The sequence below is a fragment of the Nyctibius grandis genome, chromosome 11 (assembly GCF_013368605.1).
Source record: "Nyctibius grandis isolate bNycGra1 chromosome 11, bNycGra1.pri, whole genome shotgun sequence".
Taxonomy (NCBI): domain Eukaryota; kingdom Metazoa; phylum Chordata; class Aves; order Nyctibiiformes; family Nyctibiidae; genus Nyctibius; species Nyctibius grandis.
The window spans coordinates 4,432,874-4,454,580 of NC_090668.1; the positions used below are offsets into that span (position 1 = coordinate 4,432,874).

At 50.4% G+C, this 21,707-nt stretch overlaps 1 protein-coding gene across 2 annotated transcripts in view; it reads left to right on the forward strand.

Annotated features, from left to right (window-relative positions):
* Positions 1-17,431, forward strand: part of LOC137668684 (mucosa-associated lymphoid tissue lymphoma translocation protein 1-like) — a 28,192-nt gene extending 10,761 nt beyond the window's left edge. For both annotated transcript variants that reach the window (XM_068410402.1, XM_068410403.1), the window contains exons 8-14: positions 1,834-2,011; positions 5,560-5,634; positions 6,232-6,359; positions 6,609-6,740; positions 6,903-7,054; positions 13,551-13,676; positions 15,177-17,431. In XM_068410402.1, coding sequence (XP_068266503.1) covers positions 1,834-2,011; positions 5,560-5,634; positions 6,232-6,359; positions 6,609-6,740; positions 6,903-7,054; positions 13,551-13,676; positions 15,177-15,539 — 1,154 coding nt within the window. In that variant the 3' untranslated portion in view covers positions 15,540-17,431. The remainder of the gene's footprint in view (positions 1-1,833; positions 2,012-5,559; positions 5,635-6,231; positions 6,360-6,608; positions 6,741-6,902; positions 7,055-13,550; positions 13,677-15,176) is intronic.
* The last annotated feature ends 4,276 nt before the right edge of the window (positions 17,432-21,707 follow it).

Genomic DNA, 21,707 nt, shown 5'->3' on the forward strand with positions numbered 1-21,707 from the left:
CTTTTTTGATTTGAACGTGAATCTTTGTGGTTTATGTAGCATGGGGAGCACTTGATGCATTCAGGGTGCACAACAGGACCTCAGAAGTTAGAAGATTTAATGACTGAATGATTCTTTGTGGGCTTTTCTGTAATATTTCAGTTTTTTCCAAGTGTCAGTGACGCTGCCTGGTAACGGATGTCATCACCTCCCTTTTGCATACAGGAAGGGAGGCAGAGGGATGAAAGCCATCCGTGCTCGATGACTTGAGGGGCCAAACCTGAAGTGCCTGCATGTGATTTTTCCAGAAGGCTTCCTGTTTTATACTCTTTTACAGGGGAGGCTTTCGTGGCTTTGATTTGCAAGTTATGAAAGTTTAAAACTTCTGCAAATCAGAGCCCACTGTCTCTGGCTGGCGATCCCCAAGAAGAGGAACCCAAACCTTGTGGGAACCTGTGAAAACAGCCTTTTGAGTAACTTTCCGTTGTCCCCTGAGAATAGAAACCAAAGGTGACTTGAGGGCTTTTTTACTAGGAGATCATGCTTTCCATCCTCCATATGATGAGGTCATGCTTTCAGTCCTTCAGCTCCTGCCCCTTTCACTGCATTCCCTGCAGCATCAGAGATCAAAGCGAGTGTCCTGTGAACTGCAGGGACAGGAACAGTGGAGGGAAAACAGAGGAGAGGTTACTCAACAAAGCGTGGGCTTTGGCAGCAAATCTGACTGAAGAATTTCTCCTGCTTTTGCCTCTTGGCTGCTTGTTCCCATTTCTGACCTCTCATTCTTCACTGCCCCTCAGATGTGGTAGCGCAACTGTTTGCGTCACCTCGCAGAGCTATTTTTCACCCATTTCAGTTCCCTGAGTTGGCTTTCACCAGCATCCCCCAAGCAGTTGCATTGGTGCTGGGAAGGGGTAGCCAGCCACCGTGCAGCTTTCTTTCGGGATGCTACAGCCCACAAAGGGATCCCTGTGCAGAAGGAAAGCCCTTCACCAAGCACAGAGGTCAGAGAGAAGCACCAGCTTGGGCCACGCTGAGCTCCTCAGTGCTGGCTTTCCAAACTGGATGTCACCATGTTGCCTTCTCTTGTGAAGGCAGAAACCATTATTAAGTTTCACGTACTTAAGAGAAAAACTCGAAACCAAAATTCTTGTTGGGTGTTGGACTTCCCACCAACACCTGGATGAGTCTGACTCCTCTCCTGCCTTACAGGGCTGGTATATGGTCTGAGATTGTTAAAGCATGTGGTCCACATGTTCTGGACATCTGGAGAACTCATCCCTCTCTATCTCATTTTTCACCAGCTTACAGTCGTGTAAATACAGGGAGACCTTTGAAAGCTGGAGAGTGTTTCCCATCACTTAATCCTTCGCTAGTCTCTCCTCCAAAACTAGGAAGCTGAGGAGCTTCTCATTTGAAAGGCTGTTAATGTATTTTTCATCATGGTAAAATACGTCGTCTGTTGTCACATTCTTGCAAAGAGCTGATGATTAACCGAAACTTTGTACAAAGGTGGTGTTCAGCCTGGCAGATGCTGAGCTTGGGTGTCATAGCACAGATGGTTATGGAAACATGTAAACCCAGTGACTTTGGCGTCTCCTGATGAACAGTGCTGGAAACCACAAGTACAGGAGAGCCTCTCAGGGCTGCTTCCAACTCTGCTGAAGGGAATGGACTGGAAAAAAATTCGAAATTGTGAGGTCAGCGTAGCTCCCAGTTTCATAGGTGCTACAGGTCTAGGTCTGCCCTGCACCAGTATCTCTTCAGGACAGGAGGTGGGACGTGGCCATGGGGCGCTGGTTACAGACCTGCAGGTTCGCATTGTGACTCATCCTCTCCTCTCCCTGTTCCCAGCTATATTCTACTACGCTGGTCATGGGTACGAACATTTGGGGAGGAACTACATGGTTCCTGTTGACGCTCCACAACCCTACGTCCCTGAGAACTGCATCAGCGTGCAGAGGATCCTCCAGAAGATGCAGCAGCAGCAGACGGCCCTGAACCTCATCCTGTTGGACACCTGCAGGAAATGGTAGGGTGCTCTTCCCCCTTCCTCGCCCGGGATGGGCAGAGTGTGGCATTTCAAGGGGTCAGGGACACGGCTGCCAGCCTCAGCCCCTGCTTCAGCAGTGGGCTTCTGCACAACCACGTAGGGTGTTCCCATGAATTGCTGTGTGCATGTCCACTGTTGTGCTGCTGAGCCCAGGCCTTTGTCAAAGGTTATCAGGGTGTGTCATAAAATCAGCAAGACTGCCAGGTCTTGCAGGATCTCCTGGGAAGCCCAGCTGGTCATGTGTTAGCTGCAGAGTGTATCAGATCCTGCCTGAGATCTGGAGAGAAGGAACTGGAGACCCTCCCTTGATTTTTAAAGTGAGTCACCTAAAGCCTACAGAGGGCTGCTCTACCCTGGCATAAACTGTGGCTGGAACTCAGCATAGGGTTTGTCTTTCTGTGTTTCAAGCCCCTGCACTGAACCACCCCACCTGGCAGGCTGTAGCAGCATCTCGCTGACCTCATGCTTTCATGGTACGTGTTGCCCACGTGCTCAGGCTGGCACTGTTTAGCTCACCTCTTTTCTCCTGGATGCGTTTATGTTAATATCTCAGAAGAGTGCAACATGATGGGGAAAATATTTTAAGCCGTGCTACTTGGTTTTTACTGGACTTAAATGCTTCTGAAGTGTTCATGTTGTGAAGTGGGACCTAGGCTGCTGCTGAGGTCAGGGATCAGCTTTTTCCCTCTGTCTGTGAAAAGCCCATCATCCTCCCTTGGCCTGCAGATGTCCTACAGCTTGTGTCCTACAATCCTACAGCTTGTGTGCTGCACAAAATTGCTACTTGCCCATTTCTAGCAGAGGCAGGTAGACTGTTCCAGTAGAAGCTGTCATTAGTTCATTTATTTCGGTCTCCTGAGGCAGATTTACAGGTCAGAAGAGACCTGGAGGGCAAATACAGAAAAGTCTCCCTCTTCCTTCTGTGGTTCTTGCATTAAGGACCAGAAAGATGACAGGGATTTTGATACGGCTGTGTTGAAAGAGCTGCCAGCCCTTGGAAAGATGTTAAATCTTTGATGCCTTTTAGCTGCAGAGGTAGGACCACTCACTTTGAATAGCTTACAGGCTGGCTGCGCTGGGACTTATCCTGCTGCCGCAGCTCTGCATTGCCAGCATCGCTGGAGCTTGCTGTCCCTTCATACCTGCCCCGAACACCCCACAGCGAAGCATCCCCTTCCTCCGTCTCGCTCATCACTGCCGCTGAGAGCAGAGCGAGATGCTTCCCTGCACTAGCACTTTGCTGCTCTCCCCAGCACGACACCAGGTAGGGGATGGCTTGCAGCTGAGCAGGAGCACGTGGCTGTCATGGATGCCCTGGTGGAGATGGGCTGGTGTGCCTCTGGGCTGCTGGTAGCCCATCCAGTGCAGTGTGTGATGGGGAGGCAGCGTGGCAACATGGAGGCTGCACGGGAATTGCTAATGCAAACAGCAACGATCTATAAAATAGCTTTAGAGCTGATGTCTCCTTTCTTGGTGCACCAACGGTGCTTTGGGAAGAGGATGTGGTGTGAGATCTGCTGTGACATTTAGGCATGGTTGTGTGGCTGTTTTTCTCTCTCCCACCCCAAGATCTCACACTTCTTTCCTCCTCTTCCCCACAGCAAGCACAGCACTTAGTGCAGTAGGTGTTGTCACCGGGCTTGTGGGGGATTGCTGTAGAAGCTCTCTCCTGAGCTCATTTTTCTTGAGAAGTCACCATTTCAGCTCAGCAAGGAGTTTGGATTTCATAGTTGCGTGTGTTTACACTGCTCCTTAAAACAGGGCTCCTGGGCCCTCCTTTCCCAACACCGTTTTGGTTGGACTGATGCTGCGAGTCTGTCGACGGTTCACTCAGTCATGCATGAACCAGGAGGAGCTGTGTCTGTGCTAAGAGGGATCTCACCCAGAGTATCTCTTCACCCCATATGTCAGCATCAGAAATGCCAAGGCGATGAGAAACACATCCTCCTCTGCCAAGTGGTAGAAGATGTTCAGCTTCAGCAGAGGAGGAACCAGGAACACAGAGCCTGTGTGTAGCCTCATACATTTATGTGCTGATTTTGGGTGGATGTGGTTGCCTCTTCCAGGAATTCCCAGATTTATGAGGGTTTCTAGCATGTGACGCTTAGGACAGAAGGACACCATCTCCTATCTGGGATGCCGATCATAACTGGGTTGCATGAGATGTGCTTTTTTGGGGCCTGAAGCAGGAGGGAGTGCTGCCACCTCCTCTGTTGTCAGGTCTCTCCCTGTGTTTGGTCATGGTCTGGAAATGCCCCTGCTGAAGCTTGTCTTCTGCTGGGGCAGGGGACCACAGCCAGCGTTTCTACTGCGTGCAGCTCCAGCCTTGCCGGAGCTGTGGATGCCTGCTGGTGCCATCACAACAGGCTTGCATCAACTCGTGTCTGCGCAGCCGAGGCTGCTGGGTGGGTGTCCCCAGCAGGGGAACAACAGGACCTCGGCTTATTTTGGGATCTCATGTCTCATTTCTCCTGGAATCTTAGATTCATGCATTCATTTAGGTGTAGCTGAGGGGCAGATAAATCTCAGTGTTCAATGTTCATATTTAGAAGCGTATCTTCTTTTCCACGTTTTCTCTTCTGACCATCTTTAGAAAACTTAACACAATCCAGATGAACACTGCCATTAAACACCTCCAGACTGCGCCACCAGCAGTAGGTAACATGCTGGCTGCTGGCGATACAGCCATCCCTTCTGCTCTCCTTGGCATGCCAGCTTCAGCCCCAGGAAACTGTGCTGGAATTGAATAACACCGAATAATGGTGCCTCTGTGCCTGGCTCTTATCCCTGTGCGACTGGGAACAGCTCCAAGTCACTGGTGTAAACTGGAGGCAGCTGGTCCCCACGCTGTTCAGTCTGGCTGCAGTTAGATGGGCAAGGCTTGGCCATTAAGTGCAACCTTGCTATCTTTTTTGGTGGAAACCAGGACTGTCACCCCAGTTCTACCTGATCTTGGAAATAACAAGGTCTGTGCTCGTTTGGGGCTTTGAGACGTGGGTGCATGTCCCGATTCCATCTCTAAGTGAGACCTGGAGGTGCATCAGCCATAGCATGCTTTGGTGTCCTGGGGCAGAAGGTGTGTGCATGGTCTGCAAGGGAGCTGTGGTGCACCCCAGACCCCTGGGACACGTGGTTGAGCCGCAGCCATGCAATGTGCACACCACCAAGTCGTCCGTTGAGCCACAGTGAACCCATACGTCCTCTGCACTGTGCTGCTGCCTGGATTTGTGACAAACCAGCCTCAGGAGGGAGGAGGCATGGTTGCACCCGCAGCTCCAGGCTGGCTTTCAGGGCAGGGAGCAGCTCACCAGCGCAGACAGGTCAAAGCTGACCCTATCTACTCATTTTCCCATGGTTTGGGTTCTTTGTAGGACTTCTAGCCTCTGTTGCTACCCAAGTAACATGGGTGGTTATATTTGACATGAGGGTTGATCTTATCGCCATCCATAGGAGACGGATTTGGTGGAACACACGAGCTCTGTCCCCTCCAGGCACATACTGACTCGTACCTTTGTCTCCTCTTCCAGGTACAACCCGGAGTGTGCCCTCTCCCAGGTACAGCCGCTGGAGCCCTGGGGCAATACCGTTTATGGCTACGCCACGTAAGTGCACTTTGCTGTCCCCATACCGTGATACAGGACAGAATGCTGGCACAACTCTTATCTGCTCGCATCCTTTCGTGCGTGGTGGCTTTGGAGGCTTGAGAGAGCTTTGCTCATATTTCCTCTGGCTCTCACCCTCCACTTCGAGTGTTTCCCATTCAGACACTTCTTTTCTTCCTCCTGACATAGCTAGTGGCAGCCTGTGCATCAGTTACAGATTATGCATGAAGGTGGCACCAGCTCCTGTAATCTGTCCTTCCGTGTCTGAGCCTGACTCCCAAGGCACATGTGCCACGAGCATGCCACCTGAAGCCTCCTGAGATGAGGATGAGCATTGCTTACTGCTCCAGTGCCAGTTCCGCTGGCTTTTCAACTGCTGTCACCCCCCTAGGCTGGCAAAAGAGGCTGTGCTCTCCTCTCCTGTCCCCCCATGCCCTTCCCACCCTCTCCTGGGTCAGGACCAAGCACTTTGTGCCATTGCATGAGGAGCTAACTTGGACTCAGCCAATAGAGTCTGGATGGAGTCAGTGAGCCCTGAGTCACTCCCAGGGCTTCGTTCTGTCGCAGAAAGATGAGGGCAAGTCCTTACTCTTGCAGGAGTGAAGATGCAGAAGCCTATGAGTTGCAGGATGGGGAGTTCAGCTCTGGGATCTTCATGAAATATCTGAAGAAACATATTCTGCAGGAGAAGAAGGTTACACACATGCTGGAGGATGTGTTAGAAGGTAAGGGATGAGCTAGAAACCGCTTGCCAGAAGAGTACCAAGGGTGAGAAGAGACATCAGCAGAAACCAAGTGGCTCCACACCACCCCATCCCAGCCATTCATCCCTAAAAACCAAATTGCAGGCCATGCCCTGTGCAAGCTTTTAGTAACCTGGCAGCAGTACCGAGATGTTCGTGTACGGTCTGAAAGGCAGGACAATAAATAAGGAGCCTGGAGTGACGCTTGTGCCCCTGAAATCTCTTTCCCAGACATTGGCCGGGATCCCTTGGTCACTGGGAAGCAGGTGATGGAGATCAAACACACTCTGAAGGAAGCCCGGTCCCTGACTGACCCAATCTGCCTCTCGGGAGCAGCTGCTGAGCGCTGGGGATGCGGCCACGGTGAGTCATGCAGGGTGTGGGGAGGGCTACCAGGTCAGGAGGAGAAGAGGACTGGTAGTCCCCATGCCCCTCAGGGACACCGGTCTGCAGGGGGGTGCTGGTGGGACCCCCTGAGGAGCTGAGGGCCACCAGCTGCTGACCCCGCTGGGCTTTCCCTTCCAGAGCCGCTGAGCAAAACAGTGACCTTTCCCTGCGGGGCGCGCGTGGAGCTCGGCTTCCACCGGCTCTTCTCCAACCTGATGTACGTGTGCGCCAAGCTGCAGCCCCCCCCGGCCCACGTCGCTGACGCCCGTCTCCTGCTCTGCTGGCCCGCTGTGAGTCCTCCGTCAGAGATGCTGGTCCCCTTCCCCTCAATTCCCACTGGGCTCCTTTCCATGGGGCAGAGTTGGGAGGGGGGTTATGGTGATCCTGAGGGGTCCTGAGGGCTGGAAAAGGCTGAACCTACACGGAAAATGATTCTCTGCTACCTCTGATGCAAATAATCCTCTCTGCAAACACCTCTTTGAGTGTTCCTTGCACGTGTCAGTGCCCCACAGACTGCCTGCCTTGCTCCTAATGCATCGCAACATACATTTGGTGCCAGTTTTGATGCCGTTAACCAGTTACTCCTCGGACTGGTTTCTAGCCTGCCTGATTAAATTATTGCATTTAATCCAATGGAGGTGAAGAGCCTTCCTGTTGCCTGTATTTGGAAGCAGATCTGGCTTTTTGAATGACGCCTTCTTAGCCTGCTGTGTTAACTATCTTAATGCAACAATATATCCTCCTGTACTTGTTCTCAGTTGAGCCGTACCAGTTTCCTTGCACCCTTTCTCACACCTCTCCTAACAGACCTTTTCTGGTGGTCTCCATGCCATCTCTAGGGATTTAATTTGCTGCTCCTTTTTGCTAACCATCTTCCTCATTTTCTGTAGTCCTTTTGCTGAAGCGTAGCGTGACTGTGGTGGATTTTTCAGCCCTTGTTGCTCATGGAGGGAGGCAGCCCCTAAGTACGTTGTGGTCACTGGTGCAGAGTGGTGAGTCCAGCTGGAGGTTTGGAGCCTGATCCTGCCCGTTATCAAGCCGGAGCGTCGTTTCCCCCCGTGAGCGCCCAAATCACGCATGAAAATCGTGTGTGTGTGTGTCTGCATGTGTTTGTGTGCATGCACGCCACATCAGTGGTTGTGGGGAAGGGGGGACCCAGCTGCTTGCTCCTGCATCTGGAGCTGTCTCAAGAGGGATTGAGGGTGCCAAAAAGGGACCCCAGTAGAGCCAGGGCAGTAGGTTCCCAATCCCCATCCTTCTCCACAGTGGTGCTGGCTCACACTGACCTCCAGTGGTGTCTGCTGATGTAGCAGCACATCCTTACATCAGATGGCAATTCATCTGCCCCATGTTAGACATCCACAGCAAGGCCACCTGCTCTCGCCTGTGCGACCACAGAGAGATGCATGGGTGTCTGCAGGAGGGCACCTGGCTCCTTTCGGGATGTGGGTGAGCTGGCTACATCCTCACCATTCCAACCCTCTTCAGAGAGGGGAGCTGGGGGACTGTCTGAGCCACACTTGCATCGCTGAGATGCAGGAGCTGGAGGCTGAAGGCCAACAAAAACAGGCTCGATGTGAGGTGCGTGTTGTAAGCCCTGGGGAATGAACCCAGGGAGCTGTTTGGTTGAGGAAATGGTAGTTTTCCCATGATTTGCCACATTCTGCTTATCAAAGTGACTTAAGCAGAGAGCCTGGGCTTGCTGTAGGGCTTGCCAGAGATAATTAGGATGGGATTTTCTAGCATTGATCCATTTTCTTTAGTTGTCCAGTGCTAGTGTTCCTTCCCATCCTGTGTCTTGCCTGGCTTGCATTTTTACTTGACAAGCACTGTCTTCGGAGAGGCTGCTCTAGGACCTATGTGTAAAGGAATGATGCTGAGAGCTAAGACATTCCCATTTTTTTTCTCTCTACTGTTTAAATGCTTACTTTTTTTAAATTTTCTGTTGGATCTCCTTGTTTTCGAGTCACTTGATCTGGAGCTTTTTGACTTAATGGCCTCTCCAGTCACCCTTTTCTCAATTTACTTAGAATATCTTAAACCCTGGGCCAGCCAAAACTCTGGCCTTGCCAATTCCTGGGCATCATCTTCATTAAAAAAAATGCATTCCACTATGGGGAAATATTTATAAATAATTATGAATGGGCTAAAAAAATTAATTTAGAAAATCCTTTTCTCCATTTCCTGACTCCTACACAGCCAGAAATGATAAAAGAGACTAATGGAAGGAAATACTTGCCTGCATGCACTGTGATTAGATTGTGGAAGTCATTGGCCCAGGAGGCTGTCGAGGCTGGGAATTTAGCAGAATGCAGATACTTGTGCGATAACAAGTTGCTGTCAGCCGAGGGGCTTTGAATCTCATGTGTCAAGGCTTTAATTGATCCCTCGAGATTAAGTTGCTTCTTGCCCAGGTGAATGTCTTGCAGGTCACTAGGCTGGAGAGCTGTGTTCCTGTGGACACGGCCCTGGAGAGATGGGAGGTCCAGGATAGCTGGTGGATTTTCAAGGATCCTGATGAACAGGGAGTCAAGCAAAGGCAGCAGGAGGCCTACATGGACGTGCCAGGGGCTCCTAACTGAGCTCACACATGAAAAAGAGGTGTGCAAGAGGTGGAAGCAAGGGCAGGTGATGCAGGAGGACTATAGAGATGTGGTTCAAGCATGTAGACATGGGGTTAGGAAAGCCAAAGCCCATCTAGAACTGAATCTGGTAGAAAGAAGAAGGGCTTCTACAAGTACATCAGCAGCAAAGGGAAAGCAAGAGGAAATGTGGGCCCACTGCTAAATGGGGCAGGGTCCCTGGTGAACACAGGGCATGGAAAAGGCCAAGGTACTCGAAGTCTTCTTCACCTCAGTCTTTACTGGTCAGACCAGCCTTCAGGACTCCCAGACCCCTGAGACCAGGGGAAAGGTCTGTAGCAAGGAAGATTTACACCCAGTGGAGGAGGACCAGGTCAGGGAGCACTTAAACAAACTGGACATTCACAAATCCATGGGACCTGACGGGGTGCACCCACGAGTGCTGAGGGAGCTGGTGATGAGACTGTGAGGCCACACTCCATCAGCTCATGGTGGTCTTCCTGAGGCCTGGAAGAAAGCCAGTGTCACTCCTGCCTTCCAGAAGGGCAAGAGCAAAGATCTGGGGAGCTACAGGCTGGTCAACCTCACCTTGATCCCTGGGAAGGTGATGGAGCCAATAATCCCTGAAGCCATTTCCAAACACAGCAAGAACAAGAAGATGAGTGGAAGCAGTCAGCATAGGTTACAAAGGGGAAGCCATGCCTGATAACCTGATAGCCTTCTGTGTCAAAATGACTAACTTGGTGGACGAGGGGGGAGCAGTGGATATTGTTTATCTTGGTTTAGCAAGGCTTTCAACACTCTCTCCTGTGACATCCTCGTAGACAAACTGATGAGATTACAGACTAGATAAGTAGAGGGTGAAGTGGGTTGAAAACTGTCTGAACTGCCAGGCTCAAAAGGTTGGGATCAACAGCATGAAGTCCAGCTGGAGGCCACTAATGGGGAGCCCCAGGCATCAGTACTGGGACCAGTACTGTTTTACATCTTCATTCATGATCTGGATAATGGGGAGAGTGCATCTTCAGCAGGTTTGCTGCTGACACCACACTGGGAGGAGTAGCTGATGCACCAGAGGGTTGTGCTGAGATCCAGAGGGACCTGGACAGGCTGGAGAAATGGGCCAACAGGACCTTACGAAGTTCAACAAGGGGAAGTGCAAAGGCCTGCACCTGAGAAGGAATAACCCCATGTACAAGTACAGCTAGTGGTTGACAGGTTAACTTGGCAGGAAAGGCCCTGGGGGTCCTGGTGGACACCAGGTTGACCATGAGCCAGCAACATGCCCTCACAGCAAAAATGATGAATGGTTTCTTGGGCTGCATTAGGAGGTGATGCAAGTTCCTGCATGTGGGCAGGAATAAGCAGTAGTGTAAGTACAGGGTGGGAAACAACTGGGGTACCAGTTCTGGTCAAAGTCCACAATAGCTAGTGCAACAAAAGCAGGGCAGAAAACCGTGCCAAGGTTGTAAACGAGAGCCCCAAGATTTGTGTGAGATCCTCTCTGGCTCTCCTCACTGTTGCTGAGGCTGGAGCACTGGGTCCATGCTTCATAGAAAAAAGCATGCCAACTAAAGCGCATCCACCGTAATGAAAGGAAGGAGCAAGACAATGGTGGTTTAGGCAAGAAGAGCAAAAATTGGTGGATAGGGGCCCTTCAAATATATAAAAAGTTGTTTCCAACGTGGAAGGAAGTCATGATTTGAATTGCAGAAAGGAAGATCCAGAGTGGACGTGACATTTTCATGTTAAAAAGAGTGAATGTCTGGGAGGGGTTTTGCCTGAGGGTGTTGCCGAATCAGCACCCTGTGGATCCCTCAGAGCATGTGGACATGCATCTGTCAGGCGTGACGTGTGTCACCAAATCTGTGTTGTTTGGGCCACATGATGCCTTTGGTCCCTTCTGGTCCATACCCCAGTGGTGAGGGTCCTAGACTCAGGAATAGGACGCAGGCTCAACCTTGTGTGCAGAAGCAGGTTGGCAGCATATGGCTGGCTGTCGAATCCAAAATCGTTTAATGAAGCAGTCATTTAATCACTTAATCTCTCGGGCTGCTGGGAGATCATCCCTGCGTGGATGCTGAAGGGACTTTGGGCATTTCCCCACAGTGCTGAGCATCTGCTCCTTCGCTTTGGGATTGTCCCAGGTCTGTGCCAGAGAGAAGCGGCATGTCTGTTTTGGATGTTCAGCGCTTGGGACTGGCTTCATTCCACTCGGAGAGGCTGTGTGGTTCACCCCATCCAAACTTCCTGATGCTGCTTGGCTTTTCATGAGCTGTGGTTTAACTTGTGATGGAATATCATTAAATTTGTGCTAGTCACATCTCTAGTACACCGGCTATTTCTTAGGCTGAAAAAAAAAGGGTGGCTCAACTTCAAAGGGCTCAAAATTGCAGAGCAATAAACAGATGTCTGGGAGAAGAGCCCAGTGCATTAGCACAGATCTGAGCATCCCTGCCCTGCTGGTATGTTAGTCGCTGGAGATTCACAGTGTCTGCAAACACTGCTAACGCAATTGCAAAAGCAGGCACTTAGAGGTCATCTGATGCAGAGCACATCTGTGCCTGCAAGGAGACAAAAGGGAACGTGGCCCGACCCCAGCTCCGACAGTCTGATGAATCTGTGGAGAAGCCACTCTTGGAGAGGTCGCAGGTGTGGGGATGCACCAGGGGAAGGCAGGACTGCAGGAGTCAAAAGACACTTGCGGAAACAGCAATGAGGTGGCTACAGAGGTTAGAGGAGAGCTCTACAGCATCATCAGATATGGGGATGAGAAGGGACTAGTAGTGGGGTGACTATGAGGAGGACTTCTGGCCATGGACTGTTTTCCTCCTAGAGATTAGGATGTCATGGGTATTACAAGTCTAGCAAGGTCCAAAAATAACTTTGACACCTTCATAAGAGTCCGTAAAGGCTACTGAAAGCACAGACACCACCTTTGACTTGGAAAGTCGCTGATTTTCCCATCGCAGGAGGCTGGCAGGGTGGACTCACCCTGGGCAGGGCTTGCGGCATGCGCGTCCTGTCCTTCCTTAAGCACGTGCTGGAGGGTGGAGCTGGCTGGATGCAGTAGGGCCACTCTGCTCCTTTTTGCAGGTCTCCTGCCGAAGCCCTGTGTTAGTGACATCCGGGATGATCTGCTTTGTGTCTCTGTCTTTGGTCTCCAGGTTTAGTTTAACCTGGCTGCTGGGCTCAGCTGGGAGCAGGTACCTGATGCAATGAGCCAGGGAAGGAGAGAGCAGGAGAGGGCAGTGTTCATTTGCAGAAGGTGCTCTGCGTTGCAGCCTGTCTCCTGTTTCAGGCACAGTGCAGGCTGGTGGAAGGGACTAGCATGAGGCTCCCTGAGCAGGAGAGCTTCTCCATCCCCCTGTGAGCTGTCCTCCCCTTGTTGGCACACCCATCTCCCTTTCTGCCAGCTCCATTCGCTGCCCTGATCTTCCCTAAGCTCCCTCAGGTTTATCTTCCCAGTGATGAGTTGCCAAGTGCAGAGATGGGATTTGGCTTTGCTTTGTACAGAGATAAATGGTATTTCTTCAGCCTGTCTCCAGTGGACCTACTGGATCAGCAATGGGCAGAGGGAAGCGTCTTTGCATGGAAGGGGCTGGTGGAGGACTGTGGGCTGTCACCCATCCAAGAAGGCTCAAACGCAAAGCAAAATGCTATTTCACAAGGCACCTATTCCCTTCTCTGTTCTTGTGCTATTTGCAGCTCCAAGATAAGACCGTTACTGAAGAGGATCTCACAGAGACGGAGCCATTTTGGATGTTTGCGTAATTGAGCAGGAATTGACAGTTCTGTAGATGGTGGGGGACACAACTCAGAGCTTCCTCCAGCTATGCCCTCGGAAAACTTGCTCCCTCCTCAACACACCGCTTATGCTACAGGTGGTTGCGATACCAGCTGTTGCTTCTGTCTACACTGCTGGAAATCCCATTACACCACAGTTTTCCCAGTAGGCAGCCTCAGGGGATGTTTATCTAGGTCTTCCCATTGATATGCACAAGGCGGGTGTGTAAAATCTCTGTATTTCTGTTGTACTTCCATTAGGGTATGCAGCATTTCCACCAGCCAACGCATCAAGGGCACAGGCCAGCCCTGGGCACTGCTGTGTGCAGAGAAGCAGCATGTTTGATAGGCAGTTGTGCCTCCGTGCCCAGGCTGATGCTGAAATTTCCTTGTGTTTCCTCTTGTTCTCCTGACCCAGGAGATGGACAACGTGGCCATCCTGAAAGAGAGCCGCCTCGACCAAGTGGAGTCTCTGCTCGCCTCCGTGTACAAGCGGGAGGAGCTGGACTGCGTCTTCCAGCTCTGTGGACTACAGAAAATCCAGGTAGAGAGCTGCCAGGTGCAAATCTTTGTGGTTCTCCTGCAGCCTCACGTAACTGGTACTCCTCATTCCCACTGGATGTGCCTCTCTGTGTGTCTTGTGACTCCATGTGGATGATGCCTGGGATGCCTGTGTCAGCGTAACATCCAGATCGATATTAGAGGAGCTTGTTGATCTTCAAGGCACAAAAGCAATCCTCTTTCTCATCGTTCGCTCTCTCCTTCCATGCTGCCAGGCCAGGGAGGCTGTTCTTCGCCTGTATCAGCCTCAGGGAGATCAGACTAGCCCAAGTATTTCAGGTGAAGGATGTCTCACTCGGCTGTGTGCTTGCCTGAGAGATGGGCTCACGGGCTGGCCGGGATCTCGAGCAGCGGGATGGTTTATCCCCTGCCATCAGGGTGACATTACCAAGCCTGATCCAAGCTATGTCCCTTTGGCACACTTCAAAAACTACTAAAAGACCATGAGAGAGGCATACCTGCTAGTCCCCTGGCTTGGCCCTTCCAGCAGATTATCTCTCCCCAAATAGCAGTGTGCACCTTGTTTCTCATTTGATTTTTTTTCCCCCCTAACACCCAGCCAGTGGATCTTGCCAGCTGCTTACCTGCTCTGCTGCACGCAGACTCACACTGAACGTTGCTCTCGAGCTGCTGCCTGGATCTGCCTACAACGAGCTCCGTTTGCTGAGTGCACGATGTGCCTCAGCATATGGCAGCTATTTCAGTCCTTGATTGTTCCTGGAGCTCTTTTCTGAACCCTTCCCAAACATTCAGCGTTGCTTCTAAGTGCAGACATGAGACCTGGACCCTGCATTGCCTGCCAAAATCATCTTCTTGCTCCATTATACGTCTCCCTACTTTGTACAGCCGGGCGTCTCAAGCACAGCCCTGTGCTAGCGGTTCACGTTCAGGGATTTAGCTGCCATGAATATGGTTGTTTTCTGATTTCTTCACCGTCTTTTATAAAAATCTGAAATAGTGCTAGACTGTGAATGGATCCCTGTGGAGCGCTGCTGTTTAAAACTGTTACTTTGTGCAATGTGTGTTTTATTTACGTGGTTCATATCCCCCCGTTGCATGCTTTCCTCTCGTGTGTGCAGCAGTCCCGTGCTGTGGCCAGGACGGATGTCGTGCCGTTCCTCGCGTAGGTGCAGCTTGCCTGGGTGCGGTCCCTCTCCGCTCCTGCTCCCCTGTGCCAGCATCCCAGGGGTGATGCTCTCGGTGATGGTGCCCTGACCAGGCTGAGGAGGTATCAAGTGAGGTGGCCTGATTTCAGGAGTCCTGAAATCCAGCCACTATGGCTCAGGCCCACAAACGTCATGAGTGTACGTAACAGCTCGTTTTCTCTGGCAGCAGCGTTGCTCCACCACGCCACAGCATGGGGCTGTGAGCCTGCAGAACAGCCAGCCAACTCTCATTTTTGCTGACAGCGGCAACAGTGAAAAAGCTCTGCTTCAAGTCTTAGTCTCCATTTCACTTTGCGTCCTTTGCTCTTCCCTTCCAGACAGACGTGGTCCTGCAGTTGGATTTGCATTACACCCAGCTGAGCACAAAGCAGAGGACTTGTGAAAGCCTGCAAACAACCCTCCAGAAATCTCTGCTAGGACAGTTTTTCAGCCAGAGGAATTACTCCCTGCCAAACTACCAGAGAACTCCTGCCTGCGCAGGCAGCACGTGCCTCCGGGATGCGTCGGCACTGAGCACAGACCCGAAGGGGCAAGCATCTCTGAGGACAGGCTCTGGCCACAGCTTGCCCAGCAGCAACCCCTCCAACTTCAGCAGCGAGCCGGAGGAGAACGACGAGAGCGACCTGAGCGAGCTCTGCTCAGCTCTGCTCCGGGCTGGCCCAGGGCAGGACTACCCCTGACCCCCGTGGGCTGGCGTGCTCAGCCTTGGGAACTGCTGTTTTTAATAGAGGCAAGTTATTTGAGTGCTAAATACATCAGAATCCATCAGCTGCGTTCCAGTCTCGGTGATCGCCCCGTCCAAACGAGGCCAAGGCTACTTTGTCAGAAAGGCTTCTCCCATCTGCGCCCTGCGGCGTGCGGGACCTGAAGTCTGCTGGAAGTAACCCCTGTCCTGCAGTCGGGAGCAGCAAGGAGTTGTTGTCGTGTCTGGTGGAGGACAGGGCCACCCAACAAGTCATAACATTTCCAGGCAAAACCCAACGTTGCTTGAAGTCAAGGGCACCGACCGATGTTTCCTGCGAATTAGGCTTTGCCTGAAAGCAAACGTTACAGCATTAAACGTGTTAAGAAACCCATAAACACTACAGACCCTTGCTACAGCAGCGGCACAGCCTCAAAACCCAGCTACAACTGCTGACTCTCATCACACTTGTGCAAGGGACACAAGGCTTGAACAAGGGACCCAGATAAAACTGTGTGAATGTATAAGCTCTCCTCTGCGGTCACAGTGTGTTTTTTTAGCTTGTGAGTCCTGCCTGTGTCAAAGCAGGTTTTAAATTATGCATTTATCTATTTCTGAAGAATGTATTTATACTCGGGGCAAGACAATTGCTTGCCAGGATCAGTGTCAAGTGTGTGTTTACAATGAAGGCTGGTTTTCCATCAGTAGTAGCCACCTGGCAGGTACACTTCCATGTGTCCCTTCTAGCATGGTACACAGGGGCATTAGAGTGTGTTAAGTCCTGTGCAGTCCTGAGTTCCTCTCAATTTCCTACATGTGGGAGATGAAAAAGACCAAGATGGAGGAGGAAGAACCTCAAAGAGGTCATTATTAATGCAAATTTTATTTCTAAGTGCCTGCCTCTGTGCACTCACTGTGGGCAACCTCAAGCACTACCTTTTGTGGAGAAACAGCTGTCCAGAGTGAGCCACAGGTGAGCAGGGCCCAAAGGACAACCGAAGCGGGTGCAGTCCCCTCCCTGGCTGCTTCTCTAATATTTGTTTGATAAAGGTTTCAGCATAGCTCCAGGTGATTGCTCAGCAAGGGCCTGGGAGGGTGATCAAATAGTTCAACAGGGGCCAATGAGCCCAGTGAGGTGTGGGATCTCCATCCTTGGAGACAGTTCACTCCAGACTGGAGGAGTTGCTGATGAACTGAGCGAAGCTGTCGGGGTGCTGGACCAGAGACGACCAGAGGTCCCTTCTGGCTGTTGTGGTCCTGTGAAAGAAAGAACTTGGAGATCAAAGACTTCTTGAGAGGTCAAGGGTGGTGGGGTGGGGAGAGTGTCCAAGCTCTGTCTTCTGTCTTGGTCTAAAAGAGGGATGGAAGGGAGCATTTTATAAGTTTTGGTTCTCCTTCAGCAGTGAAGATACTTGCATCTCTGTTTATGCTGCCTATTGCAGCATAGAAGAATATGAAATGCTCCTTCTAGATAGACCATCCTACAAGCGCTGGAAACCTGTCCAAAAAGAACAGAGAAGGCTTTTATTCTCCTCACAGTGAGTAGAGCCAAGGGAAAGAAGAGAGGCCCCATTTGGCTGAAGTCTAGAAGGTCTCCTAGGAAAAAAATGTAAAGCTCAAAAAAAAAAATGTTTGCAGTTGTAGTTTAAATAAGATGGACTGATAGAGAAGCTAAATCAGAAAATAATAAACTAATTGAAGGGAGAACCAAAGATCAACTCAACACCAGCAGAAACTTAAGACAGGTCAGTGGGAATGGCTACGCAGGCATTTGGGAGGAGCTGGGGTCGCCTCTGTGAGGATTATACACACCCTCCTATACTGCTGGAGCAGAATGTGTTTCTGGCTCTCATAGTCATGGCAAATGTGAATGTTAATTACATTCTGAGCGAGGCTGTTTATTTTTTCTAAATAAAACACTATTGGTGTTTTTGAATGCATAAAGCTTCATGTGGCTCTCAGTTAACTGTATTTTTCCCTCTAACTGCCAGGGTGTGACTTAATATTGACCTACTGGTTTTTATGCTTTGAACTCCAGCTTCTAGGCTCTTATGTGTGAGGACTGTTTCTTTTTTTTAGGTAACTGCATATTGACGTTTGGATTCAGAAGGTGGATCAAATGACATGAGATAGGATGAAATAATGTCGGGTGAAATGTGTAGATAAAATGTCAGGATTCATTGTGAATTATCCATTGGTATTGTGAAGTGTAGCCTTCAGGTGGCTGTGTCAGGCTTAGGGGGCCTCCTGTCCTGGTGCCAACCACAGGACTTGTCCCTGTCACCAGCTCTCCTGCTCCTTCCAGGCGACTGGCAGCCAAGGCCTGGGCTACCACCACATTTTCATGCACCTCAGTCGACATTGTGTTATAACTGAGAACTCAAGCACTTGCAAAGCTGAATTGCAAGGGTGGAGGTGGATTGCATCCTGGGCCTCTGGCCACGACAGCATGCTGCCCTGCCACCAACTGGGTTCATTGTAGGAGGGGGTGCAGCTGTGTCTGCCTTCATTCTCCTACCTTACACATGAAATCCAAACTGCCCCATGGTGGTATAACTGTTTAGTGCCAGTAAATTTTCCCTTGACTCTGTGTTTCCATCTCCCAGCATGGAGGATGGACGACTCATCCAAGATTACCATGCTTCTCTAGACCATGTCCTTCCTGATCTGCAGCCATGGTCCTTGGGCTCCATAAGCTCCTTGTGGCCAGCCTGAAGGGTAGGAAGGAAGGAGCACTCATCTCCATACAAGGCACCGGGATTTCATACTCTGCTCACGGCGCACCCATGGCTGAGTAGTCCCAACAGCCTCTGCCCACTCAACACTTAATTTCTCTCTTCTTTGCTGCTCCTTCCATCTGTTACCTCCCGGACAATGCTGCTTCTCCCCCACCTTCCTGCGACCTGACCTCACTTCTTGCTGCTGCGTCTCTCTGGCTTGCCTTCTGCCATGGCACTGACCCCACAGAAAGCAGCCATTCTTCTTACCGCTTCCCTTTCTCACCTGACAACATGTATCCCACCCATCTTGCTATGTCATTTCAGGCTATCCCTCCGTCCCCATTGATTTGAGTAGATTTCCATGACTTTTCATACATCTTCTGAAGTAGCGGGTGATATCTCCAAACTTTAAAACCTGGAAATTTGATGCCACCCCATTGCATTTCTTTGCAGGGCCATAGCCTGGACAGATCCTATGACTGGGCAGTACAGGTGGGCTCCCTGGTGTCTAGTCTTCATACTGTCTTTAGTAAGAAAACGAGTCCGTTACTTAGTTTGATTCTCCCAGAAGGACTACAAGACCCATTTAAGGCCGTTGCCCTCTGCTTCCCACTGTTTCTGGGCCAGCCTGTGCCTGGAGGCTACAAACAGCCGCTCGGCGTTTAGAAGCATTTGTGTAGGTAATACAGCTGCTTTCCCTTCCCCAGGTCTGCTGTGTTTTCTTTGAGAAGCACCAAGCAAACCGAAGCTTTAAAACATTCATTAATCCCTGATGAAAAGAGCAACACCTAGATGTTCAATCATTTTATCTTCAGATAGATGCCGGTTTTTTTCCTCTCTGCTAATGCAGCTGTGTTGAAGGGAAGGACCTTGGTCGACAGCCTGATGTGCTCTTCTCCTGCTACAGACAGGGTTCATTTGGGGATGCAGTTCTTTTAGCTCATTTGCTGATGTTTGGCAGTTCCTGACAAAACCATGCAAGTGTACCCAAAAAGGAGTGAGAAAACAAGGCAGTGAAAATCAAGGAAACGCCATTTATGTCTGGTTTATTTAGTTACTGGAAAATCACTGGCCCAGCATGCAGCTGAGAAGTGTGTTATATGTGCACTGGCATATATATCCGAACCTGGCACACTTCTGTCAGCAGCAGATCCCTTAAGGTTTGTTCTCAGTTGGCTTTTTTGGGCCCAAATCAAGGAAAGGGTAGATTTGTCCCGGATCAGCCACTCTCCAGCCTCAACCAAAGAGAGAAAGAAGCGTAAGGCAGGTCTTTCTGCACCTGGAGGATTGGTCATGCAAGTAAACCAGCAAGTTAGGGATAAAAAGGCAGCAGAAGCAATGGGTTCATGTCTCAGGCCAGGCAGGGACACAGCTATGGAGGCAGATGACACCAGAGCATGTCCTCATGCCAAAAGGATCTTCCTGGCACCTTTGGGTAGAGTCACCGTCCCTGGAGGTATTTAAAAGATGTGTAGATGAGGTGCTTAGGGACGTGGTTTAGTGGTGGGCTTGGCAGTGCTGGGTTAATGGTTGGACTCGATGATCTTAAAGGTCCTTTCCAACCAAAACGATTCTATGGTTCTATGGAGGCAGGGCAGAACATGGGATGTTTCTTGATTCGTACAGCCCCTCACTGGGCACTGAGCCATCCCTGCTGGCTCTGGCCAAGAGCTGTCTCCTATTGGACTCAACAAAGGTGCTGGTATAGAAGAGAAGGACTGGGATGCACTGGTGGGTATGAACATTTCCATCCTCTGTAGTTCATGGGCATGTTTTCTTCCTTACCTATCTAGACTGTGCACTAGAGGGACAGAAACGCCTCCACCAACTCCTGGGTCATCTCTCACCATAGTCATGTTAGTGAGTACAGGAACAACAAACTTTAATCCCAACCATATTGGCCAGCCATTGAGTTCTGCAGTTTATCTGGTAAAAAACAGTGATATTCAGGTGATTGGTGACATGCTTATAGCTGGATTAGGCCAGCTGACAGAGATGATTTGCAAGCTGTGCTGTAGCCCAGGTAGGTTACAGAAAAATGGGAGGCATGTAGGCTGTCAGCATAAAGTAAAGGTAATGAGCATACCTTACAGAATGGTAAGTGTTGTGTAGGTAGGACCGATGGATGCTGTGTGGGTTTAGTGAAGTGGCCTCAACAGGGCGGAAAGTGCCTCCTCCATGCAAAGCAGCAGCTCGTCATTTCCTTTCTCAGGGTTATTCTGGCTACCGTGCAGTTCTGGTTGCTGTTGGGGCCGAAGGAGCATCCCAGAGGTACCTCCTGTCCTTGAGCAGACTTAGGAAAAGCCCTAAATGGGGTCACGTAATGTCTGCAGCGCAGCAGTGTGGCAGCACACCTGGGGCAATGGCTAAAGCATAATGTCATTGAAAGAGTTGTTTCTGGGGAAAAAAGTGACTATGGAGGAATGTTGAGCCGTTTCACTTACCAGCTCACTTATCTCTTTCCAGCTTTTTTGGAACAAATCTTCTCCCTCACACTATGAGTGCAGTCTACAACTACCTGAAGGGAGGTTGTAGTGACGTGGGAGTCGGCCTCTTCTCCCGGGCAACTAGCGATAGGACAAGAGGACGCAGCCTCAAGCTTTGCCAGGGGAGGTTCAGGTTGGACATTAGGAAGCATTTCTTCTCATCAAGGGTCATTAGACATTGGAATGGGCTGCCCAGGGAGGTGGTGGAGTCACCATCTCTGGAGGTGTTTAAGAAAAGCCTGGACATGGCACTTAGTGCCGTGGTCTAGTTGACATGGTGGTGTCGGGGCAATGGTTGGACTCGATGATCCCAGAGGGCTCTTCCAACCTCATTGATTCTGTGATTCTGTGATGCATAGTGTAGTAGAACATACAGAGGGACATACAGGGAAACTGCAAGAGTCAAGAATGCTGTTTTGGCCCTCTTTCCCTGATTTTTGGAAGTAGCTTCTGATACAGGCAGAAAAGATCCTGAAGGCATCAGCAGCCATTCCTTCCCAGGGAAGGAGGGAGCTTCCCAAAGTGCAAGTTATCATGTTCTTTAGCAGTTTTGTTAACCTTTCTTAAGGGAAGAATTGAACAGGATGATTTCTTGAACTGGTCTAATAGAGTTCAAAAATTGCTTTTGTTTTTTTTATAAAATGCACTCATTAGAACATTAGCTGAGGATCGCTTCTGAAATAAATACCAGGTAGTGGCAGTCTGCTTCCTATAGGCATAACAGGACCATACACAAGACAGTAATTGAAGATACCAGACCCAGGACTAGTAAGGAGGTCTTGAATCGTTAAATCCAGGTGGTGCTATCAAAGGCAGAGTGTCACAGATGGCCTTTATCCATCATGCTTTGCACTTGGAGACACCCACGGCTGTGCTCTCCTCTCTCCTAACGCTGGCAATCGTCCTGCTTCGAACAGGAGGTTGGACTAGGTCCCTTCCAACCAACGCTTCTCCGATTCT